The 25,271-nt window shown below is 38.1% G+C and overlaps 1 protein-coding gene and 1 long non-coding RNA gene across 5 annotated transcripts in view; one reads left to right on the plus strand and one right to left on the minus strand.

The window, feature by feature from the left end:
• Positions 1-267: 267 nt before the first annotated feature.
• Positions 268-9,036, plus strand: LOC141581473 (uncharacterized). The gene is made up of 3 exons (XR_012514125.1): positions 268-2,200; positions 2,986-4,084; positions 7,986-9,036. It is a non-coding gene; the product is annotated as an uncharacterized LOC141581473 (long non-coding RNA).
• Positions 9,037-19,251: 10,215 nt separating this feature from the next.
• LRP12 (LDL receptor related protein 12) overlaps positions 19,252-25,271 on the minus strand; it is a 98,635-nt gene continuing 92,615 nt past the window's right edge. For all 4 annotated transcript variants that reach the window (XM_003938602.4, XM_003938601.4, XM_010349283.3 and 1 more), the window contains one exon: positions 19,252-22,307. In XM_003938602.4, the coding sequence (XP_003938651.2) occupies positions 21,441-22,307 (867 nt within the window). In that variant the 3' untranslated portion in view covers positions 19,252-21,440. The remainder of the gene's footprint in view (positions 22,308-25,271) is intronic.

A 25,271-nucleotide genomic window follows, 5' to 3' on the forward strand; every position in this document is an offset into this window, starting at 1 on the left:
AACAGAAGGCTTAACGGCACAGAGCGGGTGAAGGAATGCACTCCCTGTGGGTAGGCTAAGAGGGATAGGCTTACACTGACCCCTGGACCATCCCTTCACTTATGGAGGAGGAGGAGGAAGAAAGGCAGAGTGTTCAGAGAGATGGTCTGTGTGACGGAAGGCAAGAATGCAGAATTTCAAGAAGGGCAACAGGATGGAATCTTGCAGAAGGGTTATGAGGGGTTTTGGGGGTGGGGTGGGATGGACATCTGCTGACCAGTATGTATTCTCATTCTTATTCTGGGGACAGTCACTGTTGTTTCTTCGGTGGGAAATCCTCTGCCTGCCGTCTCAGGACACTTGTCTTTGGAGGAACTAATGGGACCTCTGGCTGGGTGACTGAGCTCTCACCTAGCCTCTTCCAATCATAGCAGGGAATCCTTAAGCCACAGTGACGGTACAGGGATGGGCACATGCTCCAAGCTGACTTCCCAGGCCCAGGGAGTGAGTGCAGATCCCAAGACTTTTTAGGCTGAGCAGATAACAGGCTTGTTCTTTCCTCTTGGTCTTAAATCCTAGGGAGTGTAAACAAGGGGCTTTTGGGAGCCTTCTAGACAACACAGAGAAAGAGCCTTTCTGTAAGCAGAGCCAACACCAAGAACAGGAAGTAGAGATGTAGAGAAGCTGGGCTTCGATGACATTGCTTGAGTTCCTGAATCCAACTATGCTTAAAGCCCTCTCCCCTAGACTTTCCATGTTTTGCTTAAGCTGGTTTATTTTGAGTCTTTTGTCACTTGCAAGGTCAAATGACAGACACTGGGAAGATGTCTTCTTCAGGTTTTGAGACAAGGTGGTCACATGTGATCTCAGAGGTGGCATTTTCAATAGTGGAATGCAAGATATTTTTATTGCCAAATTTCCTAAAGCTTCAGCTTACACAAACCTCAAAATAATTAAAAAATTAGAAAGCATCAATAATTTAAAGCTCCATAGATTTGGCTGTCAAGCCAGGAACAAGAAACCCAAGGAGGTTTTGCAATTATTGTCAAGGGACCTTTGTGTAAAGGTGAAAGGGGTAATTATAAACATAATGAAATTTCTACAAGCTGTACAAGTAAGCACCACCTTAGGAAAATAAGATTGGATGTCCATGGAGTTGTGCCATCCTTTCGGAAACTGTCCAGATTAATGATTTCAAAGGTTCCTTTTATCTTAGACACTTTACATGATGAAATGCCCTGTAACACAACACAGAACAAACTTTCAACATTTAATTAACTCAAACATTTATCAAAAAAGGAGTCTTGTAGAATGTCACCAGAGTGGGAGGAAATGGCTCACCAAGATTCACTGACAGCAATAAAAGATCAGGGGGTAGTTTCAGGGAGAAATGCTAGCTCACAGAACAGAAGGGGCTTTGCTTGTTTCTGGCCATCATTGCCACACACTAGCTTGCAGGGCAGGTGGCTGAGCCTGGACAAACCTGCTCCGTGGGGGAAGCTTGTTCTCAGCACACTCTAACCTTCATTTTCTTTGTTCTACCCAGGCACTTCCTTACCCAGGCACTCCAGGCCCTCAGAAGGCAGTAAACAAGAATTAGGGGACACAGTGTTGGCATTGGTAGAGAGGTGGGACACAGAGCTCCTGCTGTTCTTCATTCTTCTTGCTGGGGAGAGTCAATTGCATTGACGAACATATGAAGCATGTCTGAGAACACATTACTCCTCAGAGGAATAGTTTTAAAGAAGCATTTTACAGGATGGTTACAAAGATTGTCAACGTTTAACCCATGAAAACACATCTGTCTGGAAGTGTAGGTGAGGATGATTTCTCAGGAAGAGCCTCCATGCCTGCTTGATGGTCTACAGGGACAGAAAGCCTGGAGAAGGTGACTTCCTTCACCGAGTGGTTGAGATTTTCAGAAACAAGTCCACCAAGCTCAGTCGTATCTCAGGCTTCAGCTACCCTGGAGGTGACGGGTTTGCTTTCCCTTTTGTCCTGACCTTCCCCACTCCTACTAGAGGTTCCTGTGGCCAGGAGAGGTTTTTAGGCTGCTGTTTCCACCTGACGGAAGAGTATTCTGGGGTGCAGGAAAGGAATGGTGAGGATGGGTAAGTGAGACTGAGCAAGGAGAGTTGGGCATCCCAAAGCAGTGTGCGTGCACCAGCGTCTCTGGAAACTCCATTCCCTGGACAACTGAGAGAGAGAATTCCCTGGCAGGGTAATGTGTTTATACTTGAATCAATGATGAAAGTGGGAGTTGGGAAAGGTAGATGGCATGGAAAGGGTGGAAGAAAACTGAATAAGGAAATAGTAATCTAATCTAATAGTAATCTAATCTAATGCCGGCTTCTGCTGTGAGCTTGGGCAAGTCACGTAATGCTCAGGGTCGCCGCCTCCTTCCCAGCTAGGTTGACAAAATCTTGCAAGACCCACCCTCCCCACTTTTATAATTTTATGATTCTGTAGATGGAGAGTGCCTGGTGTAGTCCTAGAATGACACACTTTCCAGATTTAGATGAGCGAACTGGGAACCAAGTAACACTTGCCTTCTACATTCAGAACTATTTTATTTCTGGTCCTTCCACTGGGGCCAAAGGGGATGTCTTGGAAAGGACCTACATACAGAGTGTAAAACCTACAGTCACAGGGAGAGGGTGGTGATGCTTGGTGGGGCTGGTTTTAAAGTACTCGGACTGAAGAGCAGGTAGGACATTTTAATTGCTGCTCAGAATTAACATGCATGATAGGCAGGGATGGTCACCCCTGACTCTGGGAGGGCATAGAGAAAGCTGGCCCACTACACAACTCCAGTTGGTACTGTCCCTGAAGCACCACTCCTGGGCAGAAGGAGAAAAGAGGTGCTCCACATAATGGTACCAGCAACCGTAGCCAAGATTTGTCCAGCACTGACGTTAAGTTAGTACTGGGCCAAGATTTTTTATGTGCATTATTTTACTTAATCCTCACAATTTTTGAGCTAAGAAATGTTTTTCTCTTTAACAGGTGAGCCTTTTAAGGTCAAATGATTTGCCTAAGTTCGCATGGCAGTCAATGCTGGAGGCAAGGCTTTCCTTCTGGAGCCTGTAATTTACCATTATGCAACTCCACAGCCCAAAGCCAAGTCCAAATCCTGCCTGCACCTGAGCCACAGATTATGCAAGTGAGTCAGTGATGATCTAGGAATGAAATCTGACATCGTGGACATCATCTTCAGACCTCTATCACTTCTATCTGCTGCTTCCAAGCTGGTTCATTTAGTCATCTCAATATTGTAGAGCCAGTCTATGTATTGGCTCAGATGACCAATGTCATCAGTGCTCAAAAAATTATAAAGCAGGCCTTTTTGTAATAAATTAACAAATTTGGTGGGACCAGACTCAACACACCAACACTGAACTGCCTGGTGGAAGAACTTTCAGATATGCTGTTGTGTAACTCCAAGAAATTCAAGGAAATACTTATTTCAAAGTTCCTATTTCTAATACTGTCTGGTATTACATGGTAGTGGTATTATTTTTTTGGTTGCTTGCTTGTTTTTTGTTAAAGATATTATGATGCTAACCAGGCAGTTTCAAACATATCCTGGAGAAGCTGGCTCTAACAGCGTACAGTAAGTCCTCCCTGATCCTCAGGGGACACACTGTGGATAGTACCAAAATTGCAGAGAGTACCGAACCTGACTGTCATCAGCTGGAACACGTTTCTGTTCATATCTTCAACAAACTTAATGTCTTTTCCGTCTTAACTAAGCACTCATCACACACTGTGGCTGTAATTCTTGTAGTCTGAGAAGCAACAGCAAAACTAGCACTCATTTCTTTTTCCTTGTTCACAATTTCATGCATAGAAGTTTGGTTCTCACCATAGATCTCAGCAATCTCAGTATATGATTTTTTTTCCTTTCCTTATTAAGTAGAGAACTTTTACCATTTTGCTTAAAGAAAACTCTTTTCTGCTTCTTTTTAGTGTATCAGAATTGCCAGTGTCACTACTCTTGTGCTTTGGGGCCAGTATGAAGTAAAATAATGGTGACTTCAACACCAGCATGGAGATACTCGAACAGCCAATCTGATAACTGAAATGGCTTCTAAGTGTCTAGCAGGTGGGGCGCCTCTACAGTGTGGGTATGCAGGACAAAGGGAGGATTGCCATTTTCAGACCCAGGTTAACTATGGGCAATGAAACCTAGGAAAGTGAAATCAAGGATAGGTGGGAGGACTAAGTATATTAGTCTTATGGGTGCTGTAACCACTTGTCACAAACTTGGTGGCTGGAAAGAACATAAACTTATTTGCTTACATTTATGGATGCCAGAAGTTCAAAATTAGCTTCAGTGGGCTAAAGTCAAGGAGTTAGCAGGGCTGGTTCCTTCTGGAGGCTCTGAATGAAAGACTCTCTTTCCTTGACTCTTCTATCTGTTGGTGGCTGCTGGCACGCACTTATAGTGGCCATATCACTTCATTCTTCCATAATCACATTGTGAATACCTCTGTAATCACATTGCCTTCTCCTCTTCTGTGTCAAATCTCCCTCAACCTCCTTCTTATAAGGATGCATGTGTTTACATTTAGGGCCCACCTGGATAATCCAGGATAATCTCCCATTTAAAAAATCCTTAACTTACATCTTCATATCTTGAAAGTCCCTTTTGCCATATAAGGGAACATTCACAGGTTCCAGGGATTAGGAGCTAGGTATCTTTGGGGGCTATAAGTTAGCCTATTATACTGCCTAGCATTGTTTCCCTTGAACAAAAGGATGCTGCCTTTTTAAGCAATGACAAAGAAATACCAGGCTCTGCTCAAGGGTTTGTCTGCCCATCCTGCCAGCAGCACTCACTTGTACCCACAGAAATCCTCCTACTCATTTAACTCACTCATATTGTGTGACAATTTCCAAGTTGTTTTGAGCTTTCTTAGCAGACTTTATTCCAGCAATATAATAAAGTTTAGAGGAATAATGAAAGTATTCCTTTGATTAGAAAAAATATAATAAAGCAAAATAAAATTAATAAATAGGGTTGTACTTGGGAGCCAGACTGATCTGAATGTGAACTCTGACCTTATTATCTGTTATCTGTGGATTCTTTGAAAAGTTTCTTAACCACTCTTAAGCTCTTGTTTTCCCCTTAATAGTGCTTCCTATCCACAGGGTGGCTGTAAGCTTTAAATGAGATCATTCATCTAAAGCCCATAACACAATGCTTGCTATGTATTATTAGCAAAACCAACTATGTTACTCCCATATTTCAGCAACTTTCTTTTCATTAGAAATTATAACTTTTAAATATGAGATACACACTTTTATAAAATGCTTATTCTGATCTTGAGAATTATTTAAGGAGCAAGATTATTTTAGCATTAACAAAATACTTGGAATTTTGCTACATAGATCAAATAGAGTTTGGATATCATATTATATATTTTGCTTTTTAATAAAAATAGACTAAAATACATGGAGTAAAAGTCACCTTTAAGAAGCATAGAGTTCTATGAATCTTGACAAAAAAAAAAGTTATGTAACCACCACCATAATTAAGATGGAGAACATTTCCACGACCCCAAAATGGTTTCCTTGTGCCCCGCTTAGAATCTATCCTCTCCCCTCATCCCACCAAATCCTGGCTCCTGGCAACTACAAATCTCTCTATTACTTGTATTTTATTTTGTTTAAAAAGAAAATTTAACTTTAGGCTTGGATATAAAGCGAGCTACAGGATATCTGCAGAGGAAGAGATTACCTACTTTGGTTTTAAATGTTGTCTGCGACTTGGCAGCATGGTTTCTGTCCCCTACATATAAAACAAAAACCCTTAATGATGTCAAGGTCCAAAGCGAAAGGTGGCTCTCACTGGGGTTCGCTGTAACTTTTTCAGGATCCCTCGGAGGCCCTAGGCAAGAACTCCAGCTAGGGCTGGAGCAGGGAGAGCAGGCACTGTTTCAGAACCCTCCTTTGTTTGAGTTATGTAGCCAAGACACTGCTGAGGCTCTGATGACCCAGATTATGGAGGAATCAGTGTAAGAAAGACTTGGAGACAGAGAGAGAGGCAGTGATGGTGTGCCCCTTTTTTACCTACACTTCTCCCCACTCTCCCTGAAATTAGAACCTTCCTACCTCTGCATCACTGTCTATGCAATCTCATTTCACTACACTTGTGTTTCTCTAACATAAATGGAAGGTAATGGAGTTACCTTCCTTCTTCATGAAAAATGTGGTTCACATTATACAAACACTTATGGAGAGAAAATTATTTTTGCTGTAAGAGATATTCATTTATAAACATACATGGTAAACACAGTTAAGTATGTTGTTGTGGGTCAAGAATAACACCTAACTACCCATCTGTTACATAATCGTATGCTTAAGGGCACTAATCTGTGAACTTCTGGGAAATAAAACTATATCTTATATTTGTTGTATTCAAAGACCTACAACCTATTGAAACAGTAGTGCAAAAAGAATAACTTACTAACTCTTCATTTTCACCCTGTTAACATTCCAGTATGGGGCTCTATAATAGGATTTCAGCGTTTGTTCTGTATTAATAAGGACACAGGTCAGATTTTTTTTTTCTTTTTTTTCTTTTTTTTTTTTTTGAGACTGAGTCTCACTGTGTCCCCCAGCAGGCTAGAGTGCAGGCTCTCGGTAGCCTCAACCTCTCAGGCTCAAGAGACCCTCCCACTTTAGCTTCCCGAATAGCTGAGACTACAGGTGTATTCCACTGTGTTTGGTCAATTTTTAAATTATTTGTAGAAACGAAGTTTCCCTGATTTCAGGGAAGTTCAACTGAGTGTTAACAAAAAACAAGTTGTTGAACAAATACTGTTGTGCAAACTATGTAAGTGTAATGATGGAATTAACCACTAGATGGCTTCTTGAAAAGACTTTCTTTGGTTGTTCAGCAATTTGTCATCAAAAAAGTGTCACTCCTGATGACTTTGTATCTATATTAACACATAGTTATTATCCTTTCTTCAAAACTGGAAAGGAAAGTAGAGTCTTTGATCCCTTTGAATATGACTGCTGCATCCTTTTGTGCACATCTGTAAGTCGTAAGTCCGGTTTTATATTGTAAAAGTATAACTTTCTAGATTTATACAATGCATTCTTCACATGAAGCAAAGTTTTCACATCGTGATTTAAAGACAATATATATCGAGCATATTATTCACCTCAAAAAAGGTTTACTAATGGGATTTCCTTAAATAATAAGCTTCCATCTTACATTTCCAATATTATGTAGTTTACATATGCTTGATTTACATATTCCTATTCAGGCATTTAACTTTCACATCAATTATACTTGAATACATTGATTATACCTGATGTATGTAGACTTGAAACATTTAGGGAAATATCAAAATGTTAGTGACACATCCAATAAGGAATTAAGTAACCAACTTTATTTAGAGATAGAGAAAGAGAAAAAATAAAGTTATTCCATCAGTCTCTATGAAATATTTTTAAAATTCTTCTTTCATTCCTCCATCTCACATTTCCCCCCCTTTTCTTGACATCTATTTATTCCTACGTACATTTTCCTCCGGGAAAAGATTACTACATATGGTACATAGGGAATCTGAATAAACGACTTTTTAAAAAATAAGGCATTTTTATTCTTATAAACATTTTGATTTTCTTTGCAATGAGTCTTTTATGGGAACAAAAAATATATAAATTAGAAATGAAGATGCATAATTATTCAAGGCAATAATTCTTCATTTATTGTAGTTGAAGTCAAGCAGTATTCAAGGGGAAAGACAAACTTTCAGAGCCATAGCTTTGTACTTAGAGCTAAATGGGCTTAAGCTTTAAAAGAAAAGAAAAAGTTAAATGCACTCTAAGTATTCTTCTAGTTGGCAGAAAGTGTTTTTAGTAATATTCATATTTGTCTTTTATATTGTCTTATCCCCAGAGCCAGAACCTGCCTTGCCCATAATATTTGCAGTGCTCAGGGCAAAAATATGGATGGAAAACATTTATCCCTTCTCTTCCTATCCCAGGTCCTGTCCTGCGCTGTGAGAAGCCTTGTGCTCATGCATTGGGACACCACAGCCTGCGGCCACAGTCCGTTCACAGCTCCGCACTTCCCCCGGGGCCTGGGATACTCATGCCAGCGGTTCCATTTAGCTCCAGGAAGATAGATCCCAGGAAGACACCAGGGAGGTCCCGCATGTGGACTTAGGCCATTTGGACGGGAAAATTTGGGATTCTGGGTACCAAGAGAGTGTGGTCTAGAAGCGGAGGGAGAAAGAGCAGCATTCATGTCTCCGTAACTCTTGTGAATTCCTTTCCCCTTAGGGAGGCACGTGGTGTGGAGAGCCAGGGAGAGGCGCTCAAGCAGGGCTTCGGTGCTCAGGTCAAGAGCGGTTACTCCCGAGTCGGGCGGATCACTAGGTCAAGAGACCGAGACCTTCCTCGCCATGATGAAACCCCGTCTCTACTGAAAATACAAAAATTAGCAGGGTGTGGTGGCATGCGCCTGTAGTCCCAGCTACTCAGCAGGCTGAGGTGGAAGAATCGCTTGAACCCAGGAAGCGGAGGTTGCAGTGAACCGAGATCGCACCACTGCACTCCAGCCTGGCGCCTGGCGACAGAACAAGACTCCGTCTCAAAAAAAAAAAAAAAAAAAAAAAAAAGAGTAGTTACTCATCAGAACAATGCCTGGCATGTGGCATTTCCCCCATCAATGTTCATGGAATATCAGTGTTCATGGAACATAGTTATGGAATTTGAATATGCTTGGCACTGGACTATAAGGCCCTTGCATATATGATTTCATCACTACAGGAACTCCATGACGTAGGAACACTACCTCAATCTTACAGATGTACAAGCTATGGCTCAGAGAGGCCAAAGTAATGTTACTTTGGTCAGATTTTAATGCCAGTGGTACCTATAACCACTACACTATGTTGTTTTTTTGTTTTGTTTTGTTTTGAGATGGAGTTTTGCTCTTGTCACCCAGGCTGGAGTGCAATGGCATGATCTCGGCTCACAGCAACCTCTGCCTCCTGGATTCAAGCGATTCTCCTACCTCAGCCTCCCCAGTAGCTGGGATTACAGGCACATGTCACCATGCCCAGCTACTTTTGTATTTTTCGTAGAGATGAGGTTTCTCCATGTTGGTCAGGCTGGTCTTGGACTCTCGACCTCGGGTGATCCACCCTCCTTGGCCTCTCAAAGTGCTGGGATTACAGGTATGAGACACCTGTTTATGACTAAAGGAAGATGAATGGTATTTTCTGCAGTTTTATTTATTTATTTATTTATGAGATGGAGTCTCACTCTGTTGGCCAAGCTGGAGTGCAGTGGTGTAATGTTGGCTCACTGCAACCTCCATCTCCCAGGTTTAAGCAATTCTCCTGCCTCAGCCTCTTGAGTAACTGGGACAATAGGTGCACGCCACCACACTCAGCTACTTTTTGTATTTTTAGTAGAGATGGGCTTTTGCCATGTTAGCCAAGCTGGTCTCAAACTCCTGATCTCAGAGTGATCCGTTCACCTTGGCCTCCCAAAGTGCTGGGATTATAGTTGTGAGCCACCATGGCTATCCAGTGTTTTCTATAACTTTAGTTTCATAAAGCAACTACTGTTTTCCTGCAGAATAAGCAAGGTTATTTATAGTGGAATAGCTAGCTCTAATTCTAAAAGCAAACAGAAAAAGAGGGATATTATTTGTATTTTTGTTCTCTGATCTTTAAAAACAGCTTTATTGAGCTATAATTTACATACCATAAAGCTGACCCATTTAGGGTGTACAGTTTAATGGTTTTTAGTACATTTACAGAGTTTTACAACATTCATTTGATCTAATTTTAGAACATTTTCATCATATCAAAAATAAACCTTGTATCCATTGGCCAAGACAGCATTATTATTCCCCTCAGGTTGACTAGCCTATAGACAAGTTTCTTCCTGATTATAGGTCCCTGACCTTCCTTTTCTTAGAGCATTTACTTTAGAAACTTGTAATTGAAAATTCTTTGCCCCTTTGAAATGTACCTAGATCCTCTTCCAGCTTCTTGCCAGTTTAATAACCGAAGAATCACTTTCTCAAGGACCTGGAGCTATTCCTTTAAATGTAATCAAGTTAGCTTGTGCCCCTATCTCCCAGTCTTTGTGGAAGGGCAGGAGTCTAACTTCACTAAGTGCAAATTTGCAAGTACAGGTGGCCTCATTACACTGACCAACCTCCCCTACCACGTCCTCCAGGACTTTTCCACTAGCTCACCCCCGTCCTTTCAAATCTGCTTACCTTTCGTTTCAGCAGACTTGAGTTTGATCATGTTCCTCTGATACCCACCTCCTTCTAAATTCCTTTGGCCTTCCTTAGCCCTGAGCAACTGCTGATCTACTTTTTGTCTCCATAGATTTGCTTCTTCTGAACATTTCATATAAATCGGATTATACAATTTGTATTTTTTTGTTACTGGCTTTTTTCACAGAGTGTTTTTGAGGTTCACCATGTATCAGCACATCAGCATAGCATTCCTTTTTGTCACCAAATAATATTCCATTGCATGAATATATCATTTTGTTTGTTCATTTATCAGGTGATAGACATTTGGCTTGTTTCCACTTTTCGGCTGTTACGAATAATGCTGTCGTGAACATTTGTGCACAAGTTTTTGTGTGGATATGTTTTTATTTCTCTTGGGTATACATCTAGGAGTAGAATTTCTGGGTCAATATGGTAACTCCACATTTAACTTTGAGACACTGCCCTACAGAGCAGCTGCGCCATTTTAAAGTCCTACCAGCATTGTAGGAGGGTTCCAGTTTCTTCACATCCTTGCCAATACTTATTATTCCCTGTCTTTTTTATTACAGTCATCCTGGTAACTTCAAATTGATTGTTTTAAAATATTTTTATATTTTGATTCCAAAATAAAACATAAATCCTCATTATAAGGCTGTAATATTTAAAATAGAAATTAAATCCCTCAATTATTCTCAGTGAAAATATAATAAAGAATCAGTTTGACTTCCAAGAACTAGACTGCTTCCACTCTCAGTGATGGAGGTACTCATTGATGCTTCTGCAGCTGTTTGTGTGGATAAGAACATCCATCACATATTTGTTCTGAGGATTAGAAACAAAGTAAATAAGGCATCTAGCATGAGGGTTGGTACTCAGGAAGTACCAATAAATGCTTATGTTTATTTAAAAGCAAGGAACTAGTTACACACAGTTGCTTTGCACACTTGACTAACAACTCTTTTTAATTAAAACAAATTTTTTTAGACACAGGCTTTGCTCTGTCACCCAGACTGGAATGCAGGGATGCTATCGTAGCTCACTGCAGCCTCAAACTCCTGGCCTCAAGCAATCCTCCCACCTCAGCCTCCCAAGTAGTTGGGATTACAGGCACTTGCCACAATTAGTCTGCCTAGCTAATTTATTTTTATTTTTAGTAGAGACAGGAGTCTCACTGTGTTGTTCACATTGGTCTCAAACTCATGGCCTCAAGCAATCCTCCCACCTTAGCCTCAGCATCCCAATATGTTGGGATTACAGGTGTGAGCCACCAAGCCTGGCCTTTGACTAATTACTCTAATGGCAACATTCGATAGAGAAATGGAAATTAGGTTGTATGGTAAAATCTCAATAAAAAATGTCAGTCTGCAAAGAAACACCAAAGGAAATAGAAAAAGGATGCAGCTAAAACTCACAAAATGAAACTCCCCCCATGCATAAGGGGGGATGCCTGTCATACCCACAGTAGATAAGTAAACTGAGGCCAGTACCAACCCCTCTGCATATGATCCATAAACTTTTTTCCTTCTTCACAATTTCACAAATAGATTTGTTCTTAACATAGACCTTAGCAACCTCAGCCTACAATTCTTTTTCTTTCCTTATTAAATGAATAGCCTCCACCATTTAACTTAAAGAACACATTTTCCAGCTTCTCTTTGGCATATCCGAATTGCCAACATGATTACTCTTGTGCTTTGGGGCCAATATAAATAGGAAAATAACAGTGACTTGAACTCAAGCACTGGGATATCACAACAATTGATCTGACAACCAAGACCACTAATAAATGACCAGGGGCACGCAATGTCCACAGTGTGAAGCTGAGCAAAGGAAGGAGACATAACCTGCATGGAATGAAGCTGGACGGCATGAGGTTTCATCACGCTACTCAGAACAGTACACAATTTAAACCTTATGAATTATTAATTTCTGGAATTTTCCATTTAATATTTTCAGACCACGGTTGACTGTGGGTAACTGAAACCACAGAAAGCGAAACCTCGGACAGGGTGGGGACTGTTAAACAAAATCTATATTTAAGGTAACTCAGACTTTGGAAAACTAAATCTGTAAATTTCCAGGGTCATTTGAAATCAGAGCTCAGCAGTAATATAGAAATATCTTAAAAAGTTGCTTCTGTTGTAATGCAATTGAGAATATTCCATTGAATATTGTATACATGTTGCCTTTTATCATAACTTCTATTATTTATATGAGCTTAACGTACGTTGCTAAGTCCACAGGAAGTAGCCACCTCTTTTCTCTTCTGGGGCTCCGTGGATGTTCTTCATTTTGGCTTTTGTTAATAATAAAAAGGACTGTGCCAAGACATCACTCTACCTTTGTTTAGTGAATTTAGTTTTCATTGAAATATAGCCACAAGTTGCCCTGTAACCAAGAAAACAGGACAGCGACCATTATAAGAAATCTGCTCTTTCAGAAAGCTCTAGCAATACACAAAATGCTCAATACATGGTATAGGGGAGCTCTTTTAAAAGACTGTTTTATTTTGGAAAATCAATCTACAACATTGACAATTAGAATTTGTTTTTCAATCTCTGTGTGTAAAGCTCCAGAAAAGGGCTCTGCATAATTTTTTCCTTGCTTTTTAAAAAATTTGTTGATCTTTTCAGTAACACTTAAGGGTAGGTATAATCCCATTTTCCAGATAAGATAGGAAAATCAAGTGATTTACTCATTACAAAACTCTTAAGTAGTGGACACAGAATTCAAATTGTGATGTGCCTGAATCCAAAGCCCACGCTTTTCTATCTCACTGTACTCTATTACTTCTCCCTAGTAAAGCTTCCAAGTCACTTTTTGAGGGATATTAAGCTTTCTGGGGTTTGAGCTTCCTTAAAACATATGGAAAAACTGGCCCTAATCAACACCTCAGTATTCTTACTGGAAGACACACTAAGCAAATTCTCATTTCATTCTCAGTAAACCACGTGTGTCCTAGGTAGGCAGAGGGCGATTTGGTCCTGTGAAGTTCTAACACTAGTTTTCAAGTTGTCTTAATCCTTAAAACCCTTTGTTCAAATGAAATCTTGCAGAGAAGTCCAATATATAAATAGAATTGCTGTTAGAAGAACACAAGGATGAGCAGTTTATTGAGATAATCCCCCATCAACTGGAGCTACATTGACTGAGCACTTACACTGATTGAACTCACTGATTTAGCTCCATTGATATATGCCTCCTCATCACTGTTCTGCTGCATTCACATCATCTCATTTAATCCTCTACTCCATCATTACTATTCCTGATTTAAGAACCAGTAGATCAGTTAAGGTTACTCCATGGGTAATTGAGAAGCTTACCAGTTGCTTAAATACATACAGTTTTTTTTGTTTTGTTTTCTTCTTTTTCATGGAACTAGAAATCCAGAGATAGCCAGGCCACAGTTGATGCAACTGCTCAGTGAAATCAGGTGTTTTCTCTTTCTTTTTCATCACTCTTAAAATGAAGCTTTTCTTTTCATGGATGCTGGGTATGCGACTAGCAGTGTTTGCTACAAGGTAACCAGGTGATCTGAAAATCATCTGGATCTAGGAGCTCTGTGAAAACCTCACTCTAGTTCCCTGTCACTAAGGTAACTTCCTTGGACCCCCTGAGCTCTGCAAGCTTCTTTCATCTGTGTTTGGTCTTGGAATTCTACTAACTTATCACAAGTGGGCTGCTACTCTTTCTTCCCCGCTGCTCCCTCATTGACCTTTGTTCTGGGTTGCAATTCACTTTCATGATCCCAGGAATAAGCATGCATAAGAAATGAAAAATGATCTGTTTCAATTTCTCTTCAGAAACCACTATTATTTTAGAACTTTTCATGTACAATAGTTCATTTAAATGTAAGCTTCAGAGATTTTTGATGGAGTCTCGCTGTCACCCAGGCTGGAGTGCAGTGGTACGATCTTGGCTCACTGCAACCTCCACCTCCCACATTCAAGCAATTCTCCGGCCTCAGCCTCCCAAGTAGCTGGGACTACAGGCATGCACCACCACACCCAGCTAATTTTTTATTTTTAATAGAGACGAGGTTTCACCATGTTGGCCACACTGGTCTTGAACTCCTGACCTCAAGTGACCCACCCACCTGGCCTGTCAAAGTGCTGGGATTACAGACATGAGCCACTGCACCCGGCTAGATGTTTTAACATTTAAACTATGACAATGGTAATAGCAAACAGTTTCACAGCACCTACTATGAGCCAAGAGCTGCTATATATACGTATTACAATGCTGCTCCAAGAGCATTATGTATATTAATTTAATCCTCCAGTAACCCTATTATCCCCATTTTACAGATGAAGAACAGAAGTACAGGGTGATTCTGACTTCCTGAAGGACAGATGCCAGTAAGGAGTGGGGCAGAGATTAGAATCCAAGCAATTTGGCTCCAGACTTCTACCCTTTTATACTGTTGCCTCTAAGCAATTTAAAAATAAAAATTTTATAGGTTATAACATGTTGAAGTATTAAGAGATTTTAAATGTAGTTGAGAAATAACTGCTAATCTTTAAATTTTACCAACTGCCTAAATATGTCTAAAATTGCATCAATGCTGTGACTTCTGACTCAGTATGCTAAGGCAAATTGTTTTATCCTTGTATTTGTAATAAAAGAATATGAGACACACATACATACCTGACATGACAGTGGACCTGAGTTGGTTTTATATCCTTTTAGCAAATACATTTCTAAGGCTGTAAAACTCTTTCTATTTAAAATGTTAATAATGGCAGCTTAATGTTTCTTGCTATGTATAAAGTACTGTGCTGGGGTAAAGACGGCATGACTTCTCTGCTATTCCTACTATCTAGAGGTGGATCTATTTCTTTTCTTACTGAATCTGAGTTGGCCAGTGATTTGACAGATAGAATACAGCAAAAGTATTAGGGTGGTGCAAAAGTAATTGTGACTTTTGCCACTACTCTCAATGGCAAAAACTGCAATTACTTTTGCACTAACCTAATAACATTCTAGGATGTCTGAGACTCGGTCATAAGAGCCTTGCAGCTTCTGCAGAGGTTTACGGGAACATTCATTCTTGGGTACAGCTTCCATCCCGTAAGGAAACATAAGCAACCTTGAGGAGACTCGTATGAAGAAGATTCCAGGCTCGTGGCTTAGCACCCAACCCACAGGCCGCAGGAAGCTGCCAGCTGTTCAAGTGAGCCCTTTGGTGAGTATATTCTCCAACTCCAGCAGAGGCCAAGAGGAGCAGAATGAGCCAATATCACTGAGCTCTGCTCACATTAATGACTTGTGAGAAAACTGAATGATTGTGGTTGCTTTTAGCACAAAGTTTGAGGGTAGTTTGTTATGCAGCAATAGATGAACAGAACAAGTGCTAAGGCCTTTACAAATGGTATATTTATTCCTCACCATGATCTTATAAAGAAGCTATCATCCTTACCTCAGGAAGACAAAGCCGAGGCTCAGTGAGCTGGCATAATAATCCAGGTCTGTCAACTCCAACTAGATATTTCTCCTGATAAATCTTACTTCACTTTATGATCCATCTTATGCACAACTGTTGAGTCAGACATGACTAAGGTCTGCCTTATTGGCTATATGCCCTTAGATAAATAGAAGACAAGTTTGTTATTCCATAGGACTGTGAGATTCCAAGGATACATATAAAGAACTTGGCAGGTGGTAGGCATTCAACAGTGAGCAAATATTATTTGCTTTGAAAATTCCTATAATGCACAAGCAGCTAGTGGTAAAAGGCTCACAGAATGGCATTTAGTGGCATTGTGAACATGAATACACACTCACGTTTAGAAGCAGGCACGTGCAAAAATGTCAGGAAAAAACCTATGATATCACATGATGGTCAACCATGTATGCATACATGGCTTATGTTTACCTGTATGTATATATAAAATGGGTAGATTTCTTTGAAGTCAAGAAAATTCTTGACTAAACAGCTATGTCTGTTACTTCCTCATTTTAAGATTCCTTCCAGCTATAAAATTCTGTGAATTTTACTTTGCCTTGACTACCTTGCATGTTGATTACCTTAGGAAAAAGAAATGTAATCACAGCCATCAACTCGTGTTGACATCTATATGCAATTTGAAATTTGTATGCTATTCCTGAACAAGAGTTCAGATATTCAGAGAAAAGGCCTTTCTCTCTACTGCCTGCTTCTACCTATTTTTAAACAGGGATCTTCCTGAGTAAAACAGGTCCCATCGACTTGCTATCATCTTCTCCCTTGGAATTCGGGGGAAAGCTGTGAGGGAAAGGTGGAGCAGTTGAAAGGAGGGCAGCTGTAAAATGCTGTGAATGTTACTGGGTCTGTTGTAGGTGCTCAATAAATACTGAATTGAATGAACTTGTTCTTCCTTTATCCCATTTAGCCTGTCTTACTCACTTATTCCCAGATTAACATTGGATGACGGTGGTAAGCAATACTTAAGAATTAAAACCTCAACAGCTTATCACAAGTGCCTTTCATCCTGTACTTACGTTCTTAGTGCTAGCGTATGACATGAGCCAAGACCAGGGCTTCTGGTCCACTGAGCCCTTCTGACACTGCTCCTTTTGTTTCCATTCTTTTTTTTTTTTTTTTTTTTTTGAGACGGAGTTTCGCTCTTGTTACCCAGGCTGGAGTGCAATGGCGCGATCTCGGCTCACCGCAACCTCCGCCTCCTGGGTTCAGGCAATTCTCCTGCCTCAGCCTCCTGAGTAGCTGGGATTACAGGCACGTGCCACCATGCCCAGTTAATTTTTTTGTATTTTTAGTAGAGACGGGGTTTCACCATGTTGACCAGGATGGTCTCGATCTCTCGACCTCGTGATCCACCGGCCTCGGCCTCCCAAAGTGCTGGGATTACAGGCTTGAGCCACCGCGCCCGGCTTGTTTCCATTCTTTTCGCTACTAATATTGGTGCTTTGACTGACAAGACAAGGGACTGTATCCTGTTGAGATGATCTAAACAACAAACCTGTGTAATTCCTACTAAAATCTGTATCCTGTAAAGAAATAACAAACTTTTTTTTAAAAAAGTGCTGCTGGGACATTTGAAGACTGAAAGACAGTAACTGTCCCCTCAACACATGTATCATACCCTTAAAGTTCTGTTTTTGATGCCATAAAATAAAGAATCAGAAAACTACCACTCACACCAAAAAAATTCTCATTATCTAGGAAAAAAGGCAAAGAAAAAAAATCCTCTTTCATGCAACTTTTGGATTGAAGAAGGTATCAAAACTGAAACTTAAGAACATCTAGAAAATAACAGCAATGACAACACTAATGCTGCCAAATGATTCACCTTAAGCGGTGCTCACACTTAAGTCCATGTCTTAATCTCTTAAGAATTGAGAAGTAAAAATAAATGAGTACATGCTAAGGAGTTAGAACAGAAAACAACAAAATAAACCAAGGAAAGCAAAATGTAGAAAACTTTATAAAAGTGTAAATCAAATAATTAGCAAGAAAAAATTTAACAGAATAGACATCCAAGCAGTTTGGGAAAAACAAAAAATACACAATTAAAACAGCAGGTAAATTGTTAGCTTCCTTCATCAAGAAAATAAGGGAGAAAGCCTAACACAAACTAGGGTTAATAGCCACACCCACAGAAGGGTTCACATTCCTCAACTTGGCAAATAAATGTGAAAACTTGGATTATATGGATGGTTCCTAATCCAGATAATATATAAAAATGACAGACTAATTACCACATACGATATCAACAAAGTTGTCAAAAAGCTACTTGCCACTAGACCCAGATTATTTCACTGAAATGTTAAGGAACAAAAAATTCCAATGCTATTTAAACTGTTCTAGGGTGTTGTAAAAGGAGGGAAGTCTCCAAATCCACAAGCATAAAATACTAAACTTCTCAAAGCGAACACGTGTATGCACACACACACAAACTATAGACTAGTTCACAAGTGCAAATATCCTAAGTAAAATACGAAGTGCAGTCTAACAATATATTTAAAAAATACACACGGCCAAAAAGAATTTATTTCAGGAATGTAATGACAGCTCAAAATTACAAAATATATTAGTAAAATTCGTCTTAAAGGTTCAAAGGAAAAAAAATCATGATCATCTCCACAGATGTTGAAAAGGCATGTGATAAAATTAAACATGCAGCCTTGAAAAAAAAAAAAAAAAGCTCCTTAATATGATTAAATCTATCTCAACCCAATTTATTATAGCCAGTTATTAATGATTATGTTAGACATTCTAGACAATGCAATTAAGATACAAAGAGGAATGAAAACTGTAATAATGGTTACATTATCAGTGTTTGCTTATAATAGGATTGTGTAGTTGGAAAACACAAAATAATTAAGTGAAATAATATTACAAACAACAAAAAAATGGAATCAGGTAGTTGGGTAGAAAATTAACATAAATAATTAGCCTTTATATACACTAAAATTAGGCCAAATTATAAAGAGAATTTTGTTAATAAAGGCAACAAAATGTAAACTTTTAAAAAAATAAACTCTTAAAATCCACGAGATCAAAAAATGTAAAGTATGCCCATTTATTTGTCTTTTCAACAACAAAAGACAAATAAATGGGCATACTTTTTAAATAGTGCATCATGGTTTAGATAAAAAGCTTTAACATAATGATGATGTCAAATTCCCCTAAATTAATCTATGAAATTAAAACTGTCCAAAAAAAAGTATCCATGGATGTTTTCTGGGACTCAACAAACTGATTCTGACATTCAAATGGAAATATAAGAATAACTGAAACATTTAAAAATCAGTTATTTTAACAATAAATTGGTACAAAAAGAGAAAAGCAGATCAACAGAAGAAAATCAAGTCTAGAAACATACTCAAGTAATATGGAAATGTACTATATAATCAGCTCCATTTCAAATTAGTAAGGAAAGAATCCATTATTTAATAAACAGCTTTGTGAAAACTAGGTAGTCATCTGGAAAAAAAATAGAGAAGTCCTAATTTCAGGATAGATCATGATTTAAACGTAAAAAAAACCCAAATAACAGAAATGCTCAATTTTACTTTTAATATTCAAACTCTAATGAAGTATTTTTTCCCTTTGAGAAAAGGTACAAAAAATGTATGCACAGTGTTACAACTTGCATTACTATTTATGGCATTTATATGCCTATGTATGTATATGATATTTCTGGTGACGTACAAGGAACTGGTGGTACTGATATGTGTCTCTTTCAAGGGAACTAAAAGATGGGTGTTTGGATAGGAGAGGGATTCACTTTTTACTCTTTGAACCAGGAAGATACATTCGTTAATTAAAATAATAAATTAAAACATATGCTAGAAAACAAAACCAAAACCACCACACTTGATAGTATATTAGTACTAGGGTGTAAAAGAAGATTATTTGGTAACCCAAATTCTGCCAATAGAATATATTATAGGTGTCTAAAATGTATGTGAAAGCAATTTAAAAAGCAAACTAATTGTGTTACTGAATCTTTTGAGATATGTCAATTAAAGGGTAATTAAAATCTTTCATCTTGTGAGATACATCAATTGAAGGGCAGTCTCAAAGGCAAAATAATATTTAAGTCCTTAGGAAATTTTACCCTCGAGTACTGGTAAAAGCTACTACTTTACCATAAGGTAGTTAAGGAAGCGTCTCCTTCTAATCATTTTTATTCTAGATATATTGCATATTTTGCAGATTTTATGGTCCGAATTTGTATATGCATTACAATTCAACAAATAAAGAACAACTTTAATTTAAAAAGTACCTCAAGGCAATAAAAAAATCATTTTAATTTTTGATACATTATTAAAACATCTTAGTCAGTTCCTCCTGACAGCATAACACAGACAAATACACAAGACCTCAAACATGCTTTAAAATGACATTCAGCAAAGTACTTAAAATTTAATAAATAGCAATAATCACACACGAATACGTTTTTCATACTTAGTCATTAAACTACTAAAACAGACAGCTAAAGAATAAATAAACAGCAACTGACAATACAAAAATATGTTGGGTTCTGCAATTCACTCTACTTAAAAAGGGGGGATGATCTGAATGATTTCTTAATTTTCTTCAAGAGTGTAGCATGATCCGCCTCCCCCCCAGAATAAAATATATTGAAAAAAATCACTCTTACAACAATAATGTATTTTTTAAATACAACAAATAAATATGAAACCAGCAAAGCAATTTCAAGTTGTAATAAAAATGCCCGCCCCCTCCCCCGACCCCAGCCAAAAGCTATGGAAATATATAGTCACTGTGGTAGCAAATAATAGTATTTAAAGTGATAGTGCTTGTGCACTAAACTCATCTGAGACCTTGATATAATTTTAGTGCAAATCCCTAGGGTCCAACACAAGCGCAACCCTGTATTAGGGAAAGACATTACCAGTTGGAACTTAATCTTGTACAATTTTTGTACATATTTTATAAAGTTCAAGATTTAATGCATAGTAGAGTATCTTCATCCACTTAATTCTGTCCCTAAATAGAGATGAAAAAAGAAATGACTTGGGATTTTACCATTTGGTTTGTACCATGTTAGAGTATTAAAGTCAACATTAGAAAATCTATAAAAGAGTTTTGTTTTTGCCATTCATTTATCTAACTCTGCCTAAATTTCACATCACTGTATTTTAAACATCAGAGAAAAATTTTTAGACAAAGTTTGTTTCCCTTTGACAAGTTCATATAATAATGAAATCCAGTAACAGACAAATGTTAAACAAATGAAAATGCAGGTGAATATAAGGGTTTCTTTTGTATATTAACAATCTTAACATCTAGTATATTAAGTTACAAGATGTGTTGGTAAAAGCATAAATGTTTCAATTAAAATAAGGTATTATTTAGTATAAACAAACCATTTAACATAGGATAGATAAAATGACAATCAAATGAGTTTCAGCAGCCACATTTCTACCGTGAACTACAGTATCAGGATGAAAACAATCAGAACAAATGAAACTAACATTACTGAACAAAAAACATTACTGAACAATATGAATATGTAATACATTTTTAGCTGCTAAAATAGTAAACTCTAAGTTCATAGAGTTACAAGTTGTTGATTTTAACCATGCAGGCTAACATATAATAATACGAAATCACCCTGCATTTTTTTTTCTTTTTAAACTAAAACTAGTTTAACTGTAAGTTACAAAATAATAAATGGATATTGCTCCAACTTGTATATAATCTCCCTTATGTGATTCGTACCTAACAAAGTAACAAAGCCTCATCATCACTTGTTTCATTTTTCAGTGTTACTTCTAAGCAAGTGTCTGGTATCTGGGCAGTGTGGACAATACCACAGTGCTCACAGGGGCCATCTCGATTACTTGGCCTTACTCCAGGGTTTGTTGCACTATATGGTTGTCTAAGCCCTTGTCCTTGATCTGAGGCAAGATCAAGAAGAGGTCTGGAGCAGTCATTCACATCAAAGTCTGAAGCTCCATCAGAAATTGGAATTAGCATTTCAACATCATCATCATCTTCTCTTCCGCTTACTCCATTATCAAGTTGTCTCAAAGGACTCTGGTTCTGACTCACGGAACTTGATCGTCCTAATGTAAAACGTACCCAACGTAGCCCCTGGGTCACACGACTGAGTGCACTTGTAAGCTGGTGACGTGCTGGACTCACACTTGGGGGTTCCACACTTGTCACATCCCTTCCATTATCTGCATGAACACCTCGGGTACTCTGAGTTGATGAACTTGCACCTGCTCCTACTGTCACTTCTACTGCCGTTGTGGGAGGGACTTTTTGTGGCAAAGGAGCTGCAACCCCACCAGATGCTCCTGCTGTATCTCTTCTCTCATTTTCTGTGTCTGTATCATCAGACTCCACGGAAAACAAACTTCTGTGAGAATGATTTCTCTCAGGTTCTCTACTGGTACTCTGACTCGGGACAACCTCATCTCCATCTGCTGAAACCAAAGCCAATGACCCAGAATGACGTGATCTTGCAAAATTAAAAATACGGTTCCAAATGTTGCTTGATCTGCCTGCCATGGGAAGCCTGACTGAAGTAAATCCAAGCTGAGATCGAACCGCTAGCCTCAGATTTTCCAAAACAGAAGCCTACGAAAATAAGAAAAGATCTTAAGATAGTTAACAACAAGGTACTAAGATAAAAACATACCTCTATTAAGAATGCATGGTGGTTAAAAATTCTGTTACTCATTGTTGCTTGGGTCTAAGGTGGAAAAATTAAATTCTCTTACGTAGGTTCACTCTACTCAGAATCTAATCTACTCGTTGCTGTTTAAAATTTTGATATTCTACTTTATATATGCAACTTAACTATGATATTTAATGTCAGTTATAACAGACGTTTCAAAATCTCACATAGTAATCCAATGCTAAAAGTGTACCAAAGCTAGAAAATAAAATTGATAGTTCTGTAACTAGGAACGTAGAAGAATCTCTACCATAATTGATGAAGTGACCAAAGGAAGTTTGTGAAAACCAGGACTTTATCTGATTTTTTTTTTAATAGAACAAATTAGATTTAATTTACAAGGCTGAACTTTTCCAAAACATGTGAAAACTGTATTTCACAGAGTTGGTTTTCAAGGATTTGTTGAATGAATGGATACTAAGGATTTAATTATACTGTCACAAATAAAGGAATTATATTTGTAACATAGCACAGAAAACAACAAGAAACAAGTTAACCTGTTTATATCATTACTCAGTGGTATCTAGACATTTAGATTTCTTCTCAATCTTTAAAGTTTTATTTTCTAGAGTTTAGTATTAAGCATAAATTATCATATCATTATTCTTTGAAAACTGGTGAGCTATAATTACTGTATATGAAGGGTTGCCTAACTGAAAGAAAAATCTATTCTGTTTTCTAGATGAACAAGTTTAGAGTTTATTTTTAAAAGTATATAGCATTATATAACATAAGTCTTTAAGCTCCATCTAGTGGTTATAAAAAGGAGTATTCAAACTTGAAACAGCTTTTATCAACCTGGCATTTAGTATTTAAAATACATATTTCCAGGAAACAATGGCAAATTAATATACTCTCCTTCAAAGGATAATACAGTCTCCTTCTGCCAAAACTCACATCTCTTCCTTTTCCCCTCACAAAAGACAGAAAATAAGGAAGATGTTCTCTATCTTTTTGTGACTAGTATTGCATTTATTTATGATTTCCATATAGGCCTTTCCATAGTGTCATGAACATAATTTATGGAAAGTTAAGAAGCTATGATTGTAGGAATAGTTGATAGTCAAGCTTTAGTAAAGCAGAGATTGTTAATAAGATATTTAGATATCAGCACACATGGATATGCTATACAGATAGGATTTTCCACCAATTAAGAGGTACCTAACTACTAATTAAAAAAAAAAAAAAGAAAAAAGAAAAAGAAAAAGTGGTTCACATTTCTAATGAACTTTTCTGCAGATCCTCACCAGTGAGCATGCAACTTGTAAGGCTTTGTGTTGTGCACTATGCTATTATGTCCAGCAATGAACAAAAGGCTCCTCTCCTAAGGTCCTTCTCTGTTGTACTGCTAATTAGCCATCAACATCAACAATGCCTTCAACATACTTTAACGTGGACTTTAACATTCTGGTTTGTCATAGTGACGTGAAACTCTCTATTTAGTTAAAAGTCTGCTTAATTAGGATTGCCAATCTAACATTAGATTTTATGAGGGGATCTCATGAATGTTCTAGGAATAATTTCAGAATAATTTCATAGACTTCTTCAGTTTATGAAGCAGAAAACATTCCTCAAAAGGCATTTCTATTTTGAGTGAGATGATGCATTACATCACTACTTATTTCTTCAAAAACTGCTATGAAAATTTGATAATTTGTTACCAAAAGCTTCAAACTTGAGAGTTTAATCTCCTTAAATGAATAAAATCTGACTTACCACTCATAAACATATTTAATTTTAAAACACTGAAGTAGAATTCTCCCACAAGGGTAAATATAATCTGAGAAACTGGGGTAGTGTGAGGTAATAAAGAATTTATCCTTACCCAAAGCCTGTCGTTGGCTTCTGGTATGTGATCTCTAAGTCCTTCCACTGTCTTGTCTGAAACAAGTGTCTCTGTCTGGGGTCCTTGGACCAGCCAAACAGTGAAAGTGATTTAGTGTGAAAGCTCTGAACTACATCAACAATGTACTGTAGGGTGAGGGCTTTGGGTCAGTCAATCTCTGGATAAGGCTAGAAATTGGGATTGGCCACATGTGTAATCAATCCTGCCTATGTGCTAGTGCACCAGTACAAACTCTGGATGCCAAGGCCTGGGTGAGCTTTCCTGGTTGGTAACACTCCATGCATACTGTCACACATCTGTGTTGACAAGGTAATGCCCTCCTGTCTCTATGGGGAAAGGACAACTGGAAGGTCCAAGTTTGGTACCCTTCTGAATGAACTTTGTCTTACGAATCTTTTCCCTTGGCTAATTTTAATCTGTATCCTCTCCCTGTAATAAACTAATTGAAGTGAGTTGCTTTCAGTGAGTTTTTTGAATCTTCCTAGTAAATTAACAAAACTGAAGGGGATTTGGGGAACTCCTTGAATCTGTAATTGATGTCAGGAGTGAGGGTAGTCTTGTGGGGACTGTGTTCCCTCTAACTGGGGTTTAGGGGTGGTAGGTGGTAGAGAATGAAGTAGGTATATGAAATTAACTATGATCTGATACTTATCTAAAAACAAATTTCCCCATAGCAGGGCTGATAAACAGAAGCCACAACTTAGGTTTTTCCTACTTTGCACACAAAATTCCAACCAGTGGAACTTTTGAAGGATTTACCTAGCAAATAACATACGAAAAAAATGTTTTGAAACTACAAATTCTTACTGAAGATTTCCTAAAAGATTCCAATAAGGTGACAAACTATAATCAGAAATCACATTTACCAAAAAGGAAATGTTATTCTATTTTGAAAAGAATTATATTACTAGGAAAACGATGTTTACCAGTTTTAATTTTAATACTGGGAACAACAATTTTTATAAATGTTTCTGAATGAATTTACAATTTAAATGTATAAATCCTTATGCCTACAATG

The sequence above is a fragment of the Saimiri boliviensis genome, chromosome 15 (genome assembly GCF_048565385.1).
Source record: "Saimiri boliviensis isolate mSaiBol1 chromosome 15, mSaiBol1.pri, whole genome shotgun sequence".
Taxonomy (NCBI): Eukaryota; Metazoa; Chordata; class Mammalia; order Primates; family Cebidae; genus Saimiri; species Saimiri boliviensis.